Source organism: Arvicola amphibius, chromosome 2, assembly GCF_903992535.2.
Source record: "Arvicola amphibius chromosome 2, mArvAmp1.2, whole genome shotgun sequence".
Lineage (NCBI taxonomy): Eukaryota > Metazoa > Chordata > Mammalia > Rodentia > Cricetidae > Arvicola > Arvicola amphibius.
In genome coordinates this window covers 163,459,284-163,472,109 of record NC_052048.2, presented here as the reverse complement: position 1 = coordinate 163,472,109, position 12,826 = coordinate 163,459,284, and the positions used below count along the sequence as shown (strand labels likewise).

Sequence of the window (12,826 nt, the reverse complement as noted above, 5' to 3'; positions counted from 1 at the left end):
ACCCATATATCTGTAATCGCCTGCCAGATTAATTTGCATTTTAAATCCAAATTAATTCACTTTAGCGTATCTCACAGTCTAAAATTCTTAGTATGCTGATGAATGCTTTGCAGCTTCTATTCTTCTGAGCTACAAACATTTTCCCCTTTTGTACCAAATGGCTTGTGGCTAATTGATGTTTCTGACTGCTTTTTGAAATGAAAATAAAACAGTTCACTTAGTCTGTGCTGAGTGCCCTTATCTTTCCAGACGTTGCTCATTTCCAAAAATAGATGCACAGAGCTAACATTTTTTTTTAGCTCCTTGTAAGATCCAGACAATGAAGTTGTTTGGACAGGGGTATAGATGAGCCCTTTTGTCTAAGTAAATAAACTGCGTTTATGTTCTGACAGGGTAATATTCACTTTACTTTCTTTTAGTTCCAGCTGAGTAGCCAGGGCCCTCACTCCCGTGGCAGCTTCAGTGTGTATGATGAGGTATGATGTGTACAAAAGGAGCAGACCAGGACAAAACCTACAGCCTCCATTTGTTGCACAAGCCAAACAGACATTTTTCAAACTAATTAGCCAATAATATGCAAGAGAAAAAGTAATATCGTGCGACTAACAAAGGTGTTGATGATTGAGTGCTCACACTGTAATTAGTGTGTCAGGCCCTCGTTTCTCTGCCAAGCCTCAGCTATTAATTGCACCAAATTAGAAAACTATATCAGAGGCAAAATTATTCTTTCACTTGTCATTTTGAGAGAGGGAATTCATTCCATTCAAGAGGCAGGTTAAAAAGAGGGGAAGCAGATACTAATCTGCTTATGTCATGTAAATAAATGCTCCTTGTGTTCTCTGGAAGGAACTGTGCTGGGCACCTTGGAACTGCTGGGGAAACAGTTACCTTCCAAGTTGCAGCGTTCCGCCGGAAGTAAGCGAAAGTCCGTGTAAACCAGCTGTAAATTTCATTAAGCGTTAGTTGTCTGTCAGAGGACTCCATGATAGCCTGGAATGAGACCAGATACGGAGTGACACAGAATAATGCTTTCCTAAGCAGGCTCGATGGCACTTCCTCGTCCAAGCCTTCCTTTAAGCGCTAATGAATTTTAATTTAATCAGCCAGAGTTAATTTTCCCTCTACTTACCTGCCTTATGAGAGTTGCATACGTAAATGGAGGCCTAACATCTGCATTTTTATAAAATTCGTAGTTCGGGGCAATCTCTATAAAAATAATAAGAGGAAAAACTGTTAATTCTGCTAATAATTCACAGGAAACAGAATTGATTTTTTTTTTTCATATTTTCCCCCAGTATCGGTCAAATGATTTGGTGAGAAATCACCGAGAGTGAGAGCACGGAGCATGGCAGTGGAATTGAATTATATAGAAAAGGCCATTTCTGTCGCGAAGTGCAAATGAGGCGTCCCTAGATGTTCACAGTACTTCAGGGGCAGTGCGACCAGCTGGCCTGAGTTTTTGTTTTTTTTTTTTTGTTTGTTTTGTTTTTTTTCCTTCTACCAGCCAGGTCCTCTTTTAAGCGGGTGGTTTAGGCGTGTTCTTACATGGACTTTTGCCCCCTGCCATAATCTTTACTTTCTCTTCTAATACTTCTTAATGTAGAACAGGGTCAACTCTTGACATCTGCCTCGGTGGCCACCTAGCAAGGAGGCGCTAGCCCCTCCCAACTCCCACGTTGAAAACGTAGAGGATCATTTCACATTTCGCGAAAGAGGGCTCTGGACTCGTAATGGTTACAGTGTGTGACTGATTGTCCAGATGCCCCAAAGTGGGCTGGTGGGATGGCAGAGGGGAAAGGGGAAAGAAATGAGCAACGGTGACTTTTTACAATATACGAAATTTCTCCTGAGGATGCTCTTAAGCGAATACCATTGCCAACATCAGGAGCCCTGGTCCAAGAGCACCTAGGCAGTGCCTGGGTAATGACGGATGCATCTGTGCAGAGCCACTACTGCAATGGTGCTCCCTCCATGTCCTTTTAAATGGCTCTTATCATAGAGCATTACCTGCAGATGTTGGATGGCTCTCGGCTTCCCTCGGAGATCAAAGGATCTCATTGAATTGAGGTGAGAAAATGGGCAATCCTGACAACACATCTCTGGGTTTCTCTAATGGGGGGGGGCTCTCTTTCCTGACAACTGTTCAGAACAATTCATCATGATGTGCTTAGGAATCGCTCTATCTGCATTTGCCAGGAAAAAACAATTATCACTCCATAAATCATGACTTGAGTTTCCATGTGCTCTGGATTGGTCCACGATCACTACCATTTTCCTCTCCCAAAGTAAAAGACCTCTACTGAGTATTCATATCCTACCTGATGACATGGGGATGTTGTATTTGTCTGAATGTCGCCTTCTTATGGCTCCCACATTGGGCACCACTGGCTGGGGTGATTACTGAGGGTCCCTGGGTAATCGGGGGTGACTGGGGCCGTTGGTGTGGTAGGGGTTTGAGGTAAGCTCTGTGGGGATGTCTCCAACATGTTCTTCGACATGGTGACACTAGACACCAGATTTAGCTGCAAAGGCCGAGGAGAAGGGCAGGAAAAAGGTAGAGACAAGAGAAAAAAAGACTTAAAAAGGTTTGACAAATGAGAGTGGATTCACTTCTACAGCTGTTGTTGCCACTAATAAGCCGCAAAAGGAAGCAGCCAATCTCAACTAATTACAGATGAAATTGTATCATAAGAACTCTAATTAGAGAATGCTGTTGGAGGTATCTAATAATCTACTGCAGTGTACTTAGGCCTAACTAACTCCTTCTTGTCCTGCCAGACTTCAGCCAAAGTGTATTTCCTTAAATAAAAGCCAGTTGCTGATTATTGACTGCCCCTGTGTTAAACAGTTCTAGCCCACAGAGAAGCAACAACAGCACAACGAGGAAGGATACAGGGGTTTGAACCAATAGCACATAAGAGAAACTTGCCAATTCTGTTGCAGCCAGAATTTTTTTCCCATGGTCCCAAATCTCAGCTGAGAGGCTCCAGCCAGCTGGAAAATTTTACGCTGACCTTTAGTCTCCTTGCTAATTTGGTGGAATGGTAATGACATTACTACATATTCAAACAAAAATTGTCTTAATTGCAAATTAGCCGGAGGAGGCTGAAAATTTTCAAATTAAATCTGATTGGAGATGGAGAGAGGGAAATGGAATTTCCTCACTAACAATCATTTGTGGCATGTGTTAAACAATATAATGAAATGTCAAGTTGCCAATTCCTCTGGAAGTATCATTTTCAATTTATGATTACAGTGTCACTTAATGCTGATGTACCCTGGAAAGTGGGTGTCAGGGTAGAAAAAAGGAAAAGGTGAGAATGATAGCAAGCTGTTTAACAGCGTGCCCTTCCTTATTCCCCTCAGAAAGGGCCCTGCTCTTCATTATCAACAACTCATATCACCTCTGTATATTTACCACACATCTTTTGTCATAAATAGTATCCAATTAGCAAAATTGCTATGCAGGGCAGCCCATAAGATTCTCTCCCATATATTTAAATGGCATTCATCAGCGCTAACCTATAGTCTTTTTCGCTTTTATACAGTAACCTGGACAACAAGGAAGAAAGAAAACTCATTTTCCTGTCGTGTTTCTCCATAAAGTTGCTATGGAGTGGCTGAACGGCGAATAGCCAGCTTTTGTATATAATTTAGCAACACTGCCTTTTGAAATCCCAAATCCACTTCTTAAGATAAACCTTTTTTTTAATGGGGAGAAAATGATGTTGTACCAGCATTGATTGATCTTTCTTTGTGGATTTGTTTTACACATTTAGTCAGTAGAGAGATTTGTTAGGGAAACAAAAATTAACATATGCAGCTAATTGTCTTCCTTCTTGGGCAGAAGCCAGAAGAAGCACATTAGCAGTCTCCTAATAACGACTGGCACCCTGACGGCATCCCCAAGTGGCATCTGTTCCAATAAACCACAAACTGTTATTCTGTTCATACTCTAAGCCAGCAGACTGGCTGGGAATTCTTTGTTACGTACATAAATAAAAGCTGAGATAATACTACTAAATGCTGCGTTTAATACATTACAAAACCACTGATGTAAGCTTCCCTTTGATACGCCAGGGTCTGTCTGTGTAACGGAGAAATAAAGAAGAGATCCAGGGCATCTCTCTGTGTGTATGTTTTTTTTTTACAATAACACAGAATGTATACGTAACACTATATTCAGATCATATCGTCAGTCCTGCATATCTGCACATTTAAAAAGGAAAACAGAACAACTTCCTCATACAATAGAAACAGCCACAAGCATTACTTTAAAAATTGGAAGGCAGCATAAAGCAGGACAAGTAGAAGCCAGAAAAATGTCAAATTGTAGAGCAGTGAAGTATCTATCCTGGTGAATACTCAACAAGATTCTGCATTTACTGAACACACCAAAAGTTATTAAAACAGGGGAAGTACATCTCTTTTTCTATGCAAACCATTCATGTTTACAATGTTCCGGCAACTTATTCTGCATCCTGTAATAATGAGCACACCATGTTGTAGGCGTGCAATCAGAAACTGATTAAAATAGAATTTATTATTAACTAAAGGGAAGCATGTAAAAGCCAGGATGAGCACTTAGGTACCTCGGCTCATCTGAATATAGTCAAGGTTGGGTGAAACTCATTATTCAGAACTCGCAGCCTTGATAACTTTGATTTTCATCCATCCATAGCATGGCCAAAAGGTACCATTTAATGAAGTACCATTCAGAGAGTAAATGGGGTCACATAATAGACAGTGCGGTTGCACCTTGTGTTCATGTACTGATAGCTGTTAAGGGTGCAGTGATGAACCAACAGAGCTCATTTCTCCTTGGTAATAAATTCATGCTATTAATATTTATCAAATGTGTGGGCCGTCTCAACTGAGCCACTGCACATGAGACCATAAATCTCCACTATCATATCAATTTTGAAGCTTCTTTTGTACAGTGTATAAATTTTAGGGTCTTTTTGAGGGGTGCGAGCATTGACCACTCTTCTTTCAAACCAATTTGAGGCCAGCAGCAGTTTCCCACTTCAGATATTGCCAGTTCCAAGGGGAACTTTAAACTGTGGTCTCATTTTAAATCGCTCATCTAAGATTCTGTATTAATTGCCCACCATCAAACGCAATTAGCAATTCTTTCATGTGTGGTTTATGTAATGTAATACTTCAATTACATTATTCATTCAGGTTCTGTTTTGGATTATAGGCTGAAAATTCTTTATTAGTGTAGATGTAACCATGCTGCTGGAGTTTTAAAAATTACTGATTGAATAATTAATTGGAAAAGAACAAGCTGCAGATTCTGAGGATTTATGGAACAATTATTCTGTCTTGTGATTATCTACATTATACTATAGAAGCTAAGGGGGGGGGATCGTACTGAAAAAGAAAGTCATAAATACTGTATCAAAAGATCCCAAAAGTTTATTTTTAAAAATAAAATGCAGACATTCCATATTTTTAAAAATCATATGTCAGATCCCCAACAGAGGATCCTTCTCTTTTCTCCTCTTAAGAATATGTTCACGGTGCCCCACACTGACACACGACGCAAAGGCAAAGCTGTAACGTCTGTGCAGAAATGCCTCAGCAGAGTTAAAATAAAACACAGTCTCTACGCCAAAAAGACCCATTTGAATTCATATTTAATGAACAAGAAATGTCGAGACACTAGGCAGAAAATCAGGCAATGGACTCTGTCTTCTGTTACGTCCCCTACTTACAAACCCTAGTGTTCTTTTAGACAAGGTGGTGCAGGAGAGGCGAGCTGGTAATCACTAATCATCAGGCCCGACGGGGGGCCTTAGTGGAAGTAAGTAGCTCACAAACTTTCATTAAACTGGAGTCACTCAGTTTGATTACTCTAAGTCTTGTGCAAACATTCTCTGGGTGAAATAACAAGCAAATTCTTCTTCACAGTCTATGCAATCTGAACTACATTACCAGGCGAAGCTTAAAGTCTCATTATTTTTAAGAGGAAACTGTTAGCTTTCTTTAATTTTCCTCTAGAGGGCTCAATTTCACTTGGAGATAAACTTTTTAAATTAACATTCAGGTATGATAGGCAGTATGACATTGCCAATAGGTGATAGCATTATTAACTGAAACAGGCCATCAACGCAATAAGATAAAAATGGCTATAAAATTACTATGATACTGTTGAGAAAACATTTGCTAAGAGAAAAGAAAAACAAGTCTATTTGTCGGTATCATGCGATTGATCTGAGTCTTCTGGGCCCACCACATGCCTTTCTATTTGTGATTGGTACTGCTCCTGCTTCTTGTTGGGGGGGGGGCACAGAATGGGCTTCCTTTTAATATCTGTAAACCTATCACAGAAAGCTATTCCCCCTGGCTTGAGCGGCAAGGCAGTGATTTGTGCACTGATGGTGTACTTTGTTTAGTGTCGCCCACAGCGTAGATTGGATAGATTTTGTAAAAGATAGCATTACTTTAAAAGAAACATACAATTTGACAAGCGATTGCATTTTCCTTTCATTTTCTCGCTGAGCTTTTCATCATAGTCATTGTTTCTAACTGTCCCTGAATTGTTCATTTTCTTAGTCTGTTACATCAGCCACAGCTATTTACTGTTTATAAAGCAATATGCACTTACAGGTTTGGGAGATGTTTGGGCTCTGAGGGTCGCATGTGCAAGTGGGGTCATCATCGCTTGAAGACGTTCACGTTCCTTCGAAAGCTGTTAGGAGAGAGGGAGATCAGAAGCGTTTTAGAAAATGACTGATCCAGCTATTTTATTGCAGCGATTACATCTTATCATTGAGCTTGTCTCCCAGTAATGATTCCTGCATATAAAAGCCTGGGGGACAAGAAACTTAGCTGGTAGAAAATGCAACTTTAGCTAGAGAAGGAGAGAAACTTTTGTAGCTTTTTCTTACGTTAAAGGTCAGGGTGTAAACAAACAACACTTCATCTTTTTGTCGATAAGAGAACTGAGGTCCCAGTTGCTTCAACAGAAACACGTTACCGAAACCATAATTAGAAGGCCCATGGTGTCTCTTTAAAGTCCTGTGGACACTGTTAGCAGTGGACTAGCTGCCAAAGTGCTGTGAAAGGGTGAAGGGTTCTCAAAGCCAAGTGCCTGCCGGGATTGTCTTATACACTTCATGCATTCCCACGAGGTCCAGTTGTGCCCCCTGCAATCTGCCATCATCAATCTAATTCAATAGAGTGACAGAGACCAGGCAGTGGGAAACGCTGAACTCTGCCACCAAGTCTGCAGCCACACTTGCACTGGGTCTCATTACAACTGACGGGACCTTACTTTCCCCTCGTCAGACTACACAGGAGAGAGAGAGAGAGAGAGAGAGAGAGAAGAGAGAGAGAGAGAGAGATGAGGAGGAGAGAGAGAGAGAGAGAGAGAGAGAGAAGAGAGAGTGACATAATTGGTCACACTGCAGACTGTATCATCAGCTGACCTCTTTAGTGTTGAGTCTACCTTTTAGCAATAGTAAACAGGTCTGCCCAAAGGCTTTCTGTGCCACTGTGATGATGACACATTTTACATATGCCTTTATTATTTAGCAACTCAACATTTTCACCTTCTCATGGAAAAAAAAACAACAGCATGATGGATTAGAAACAATGAAAGGTGGTAGGAAACAGAGGAAGGAAAAACACGTTATATGCTTAATTAACCAAAACAAAGAGTTTTAGAAAAACATCATCTTTAAGATGATATAAGAGAGGATGCCTTAATGGGGTGCCAAACCATAACAAAAGTAAATATGGGGTGTTATATTTGCTTTTTGATGAGGGTTTACAGTTTCTGTATAGTTTTGGCAAAACTCTGCTTTAATGTAAAGTTTTGAAAAAACAAAACTTCAATGGTATTTATACAGTACCTATAACCACCATGTGTGACATACATTCTTGTCATTATGCTAGCCAAAGGAAAGAAAATCAAGTATTGTAATGTCTTGTGTTCTGAGTACAGTAGACACAGAACTGAGGCTATTCTTCTGGACAGTTCATTCACAATATTAAAAACAGAGACTCTTTTGTTATAGCCTGCAATTCCATAACATGGGGGACCCAGAATAGCTTGTGTAAAAATTGTTTGGGCAACAATGGCATATCTTCAGAAATTTGGGTCTACAGTTCTTGGCCTACAATGCAAAAACTATAGATTTTAACAGTTTGGGAATATTCAAATATATACAACAGGGTCTAAAGCTTATATAGGTCTAATTGATAAGAAGATCAAACTATGACAATCTACCCCGTTGTCAACTGTTGTTAGTAACAGTAACTTAGAAACTCCATGTATCTGAACAAATACAATGTTACCGAGTCACTATGATGTATCCAGGAAGATCCAACCACTTTCTCATTACTCAAGTAGCACATCAGAACTCAAGAGAAAGTGCTCATTAAGTGGGCACAGACAAACCTGTATTCTAACTGCTGTACCACCTGCATTTGCACTCGACATTGGGCGGTGCTTCGGTCATCCATGCATGCTCATTGTTAAGGTGCCTGTGGAACACAACACACAGAACAGAATGCTGAGTGATACCAGTGCAGCGATACGTGCTTAGTTTAAAAAGTTGTCCCTCTTCAAGGAACTTGTCTATTCCTTCGCAGTTGGAAAGTGGAATGCCTTGAAGTCATAGAGAAAGAAAGGAAATGTGCTCCAATATTCAGTGACAATTATTTGTGTGATATAAAGAGACTCTCCAAATAGCTAAAAATGTCTTTGTCTCCAAGCCTATGTCGTTACAAAAACATCTCTCCATTCATTTACAGAGCAGAAGTAGAAATCATGATATGTTGCAGATTTTTGCCATTTTCTCTGAAAAGAATATTATGTGTGTCTGTGTGTGTGTGCAATGCACACACACCCGCACACACCCAAAGTGAACGTGTGATAGGCAGTTCTCTATTTCATTTATGTTAAATTTTTTTGTTTGGATGTTGATTATTTGTGAGATGAGTATGAATATGTAAATGTGACAGACTTTTCCATAGAAAACCAGACTCACAAATAATGATAATTTTCTGTTACTAATACATAAATATATTGAAGATTCAGAATAAAAATATTGGTACTTTCATGTAAAGAGTCCTAATTGGGACATATCTTTGACATACATAAACATGGTTGAAGAGGTCATCCTAATGAAGTTACTCTCATCATAACATATGTGCTTATTATTTTACCCAAGGACTGAGGGTGTCTCTGATGCATGGTATCCTACCGTACCAAAGATAAACGAGTACAGAAGCATTTCCAATAAACATGGAAATATTCAATAAAGTTTGCTTTCTAATTTTTAATATACTATTTATCTGACGACTTCCCAAATTAAAAAAGTAATTTTCAGATAATTCCAGTTTCTTTTGTATGTCTACTTATCCAATGTGGTACTTAAGACAGCAATTTTTAAGACACAGAAAGGCAAAAGTATATTGAATAAAACACATAATTAAGAATTCACATAATTACCTCTATGTATTACAGTATTGTTTAAGATAGTTTGAAAGCCTTCTTGTAATTCTAAGCATACTGATATCAAGAAATAATTGTGTTTCCTTTTTACTTATGCTACTTGATGTGAATTAGCAGAAAAATGCATGAACAGATATATATGGCATACAATATGAAGACTTAAGATGTCAATGACTCGTAGCTAACTTGTAAATAAGCGGGATTATCTGCGTGTAGGTCTACGTTTAGACACCAGCAACCTTTGCTCCTTTCACCTCAACTTTGATAATTAAGCTGGTTTGTTTTTAACACCTTCTCACTGATTATAGCAACAAGCCTCCATGCATCTTTGCTATAATTGCCAGGCTTGGCTGATGATAAACTCTGGACTGAAACAGTGAGGTGGATCAGGTCAAGCTATAGTTGCATGCCCCAGGGCCACGAGAGTTCTTTCCCACCCACCCTCCAGTCTGCTCTGACTCAGCTCCAGCAGGATCTGCTAGAAACCTGGCTGTTAATGAGGGTTGGAATCACTCAAGCTCTCTGGGAAGGAAGGCATGGAATGTCAGAGGGATAGCTGTGTGGCATCAAATGTCACTAATTTCTAATAAACAAGACATCATTAAAAATATTCTTCAAGGTTTTGTCGCCCAGACTGTAATGACCAATGAAGCAATGTCTTAGCAGTATTAACACAATAATGTGTTGCATCTTTAAGGTTGGTACTACTGTTTTTTTTTTTTTTTTTTTTGTGAAGAAACACTTTTTTTCCCCATCATGAACTTAGGGAATACACACATAATTATCCTGCAATCAGCTTAAAAGATGCATATTTTCAAATAAGCTATACATAAAGATTAGGATATAAATAGAACTCAGAAGATAAAGATTATGTGGTTTTTACCTGGAAAGGTATATTCAGTATAACACATTACTTTTGCATGAAATCATTTTTTAAAAAGAATTTTTATACTTGTTTACTTCCTAGTGATAATTATCTTATATTTATAGAACTAAAAAAAAGTACAGAATGTTTGCATTATATGCTTGGGTCTAAGAGACCTATTCAATTTCTCTCTGCAGCTTTTATTAGAATAGAGACTGGAGACTACAATAATAGTCAATGAGGTTTTGTCTTGATTGAATTTTCAGTGGAACACAAAAGAACCTTGCCATTAAAATAGTCCTTTATTCTCCTGTATGAAGGCGAAAGGTTTTTAAGTGTGTGTGATGTTCAGTAATGAGCCTCTATCTAAATTATCATTGGTGACAAACTCACAAAGCACTTTTCGAGGACACATAGTTATGAAATGCCACGGCTGCCACTTTCTTTCCTGTAATTATAGGCTAGCTTGCAGCCCTTCAATGATCATTTATAGAACAGCCTCCAGTGGATTACTGAGAACTTGAAAAACACATACATACCTCTGCCACATCTCCCTTATCCTTTTCTCGCTATTGTTTACCAGTGATATGTAAAATAATGGTGCCTATTCATTCCCCCTACTTAATTATGCCAATCAAAGTACAGAAATAGTGTCGGATATAAATACAAAGCAATAAGACCAAATAAATAGGCTAAGTATTAACATTAAATTATGAATTTATGTATTTATGACTATTTTGTGCTCAAATTATTCTCTTTTATGTTTTTATAACCATCTCAGGTACTACATATTGCTGTTCAAAAATTCTCTATGATTTATAAATCAAGAATAAGATAATACTGAAAAATGAGAGGATCGGTGGATTTTTGCAGTCAGTGCCTAATTGCTGTTTCAAAATGCATATGCAAAGGGACATTTCATTAATCATTTAATCATGTCCCTTGCAGGAAGTTGGAAATAATGTTGCCAATACCCTTTTCATATGAATTCTCCGTGATACCATCTTACGCATTTGATATATTGCCTATGTCATAAATTATGGTTCTTATAAAGGACCAAGTGTGATTGTTATCCCTGAAGATGCTTGTTAGAAAACCCTTATTAACTTTCTTGTTTAACTTATTCCTAGTTCTATTTCGCAGCTTCATACTAGCCAACAAGAATGCTTTCTGGTGGCAAAGGTCTGTAAATTACCAATGCAATCACTATACACCATTTCACAGGCCTGGTCTACTTCTACTGGTCTGCTAACAAGGCGATTACACACAAATTACTGAATGCCTATGAAATATTTAAATGCATTCTGCTCTACTATGCATTAATAAGAGCAAAGCAAGCTCTGGAATTCTGGTTAGCTCCAGTCCCTAATGTCCCCTAATGAGCCTCTTACCGAGACTGCAGTTCAAACAGAGAGGTGAAGAAAAAATGCAAAGGGGGCCTTCAGAAAGGCAGCACTGAGCAAACATCGTGGGAGCCACTTCTAATTTATGGGTCACTTTATAGCTATATTGATTTTTGTTTTCAAAATGGAATAAATGATGTGCTCTACTGACGTTCTTTCAGAAATTGCACTGAATCTGTGTGCTAGCTAGGTAGTGTGAACTACAGGAAAAAAAACCATAAACAGACAGCAAGCAAACAATCAGGAAGACAGAAGTATGGGGGACTCTTTCCAATTTATCTAACTTACAATTCTCTTCAACGAAGCTTTTATGTCATAGACACATGTGTTAACTACAATTATACAATTTTACACTGCAGATTAGGGATTCTGTTTTAACCTCTAAATTTTTCAAATTCATTTAAAGATATAGCATTTATAAGCTAAAAGGAAAAGTGGGCTTAAATCCAATTGTCTCCGAGACTGTTTTTTAACAAAACGTTTCACTTGCACATCACTGAGGGTGATTTATTTTGCATCAAGCTTTTTATGTTAAGCACTGACAGGAGTTTAAATACAAAATGTTAGCTGTCACTATTCATTTAGCTGATTACGTGAGATGCCTTAGTTTTGAAAGATGTGGGCACTGTCACCAAAAGAAACAACATTCTGACAAGTTCAAAGAATGCTTTCTTGAGGTCATAATTTTGTAGCCATGCTGCCTAGTGAAAGACAAAGAAACAGACAATACACACTAAGGAAGAACATAAATTTAGAGTAGTTGGCTGCAAAGAGAAAGAAAACAAATGTTCACTAAATAAATGAATCTGTTTCCACTGCTTTTTCTGCTGCTTTACTGCGGTATCGAGCCTTAAAGCACCAGTCGCCAACCATCTTCATTCATTCATGCTGACTGTTGAATTGATCTTTAGAATGCTGATAGGTATATAGAAATTTTAAAGAATAATAGCTATTGTTATTTTCTCAAAGGATAAAATTTCAGGTGCTGCATCTCCCTCTATGTTTGTTTGCTTGGCACCTGTGCTGGCAAGTTCAAGAACACTTGTCTGCTAACTGGAATGCTACACTTTAAACCTTTTGGCTTAGGCT

At 38.5% G+C, this 12,826-nt stretch overlaps 1 protein-coding gene across 1 annotated transcript in view; it reads right to left on the bottom strand.

Annotated features, from left to right (window-relative positions):
- Positions 1-12,826, bottom strand: part of Foxp2 (forkhead box P2) — a 508,049-nt gene that overhangs the window by 29,455 nt on the left and 465,768 nt on the right. Inside the window, 9 exon segments of the mRNA XM_038318756.1 lie at positions 889-990; positions 1,130-1,206; positions 2,319-2,382; positions 2,384-2,422; positions 2,424-2,543; positions 6,628-6,657; positions 6,659-6,697; positions 8,407-8,474; positions 8,477-8,496. Of these exon segments, the coding sequence (XP_038174684.1) occupies positions 889-990; positions 1,130-1,206; positions 2,319-2,382; positions 2,384-2,422; positions 2,424-2,543; positions 6,628-6,657; positions 6,659-6,697; positions 8,407-8,474; positions 8,477-8,496 (559 nt within the window).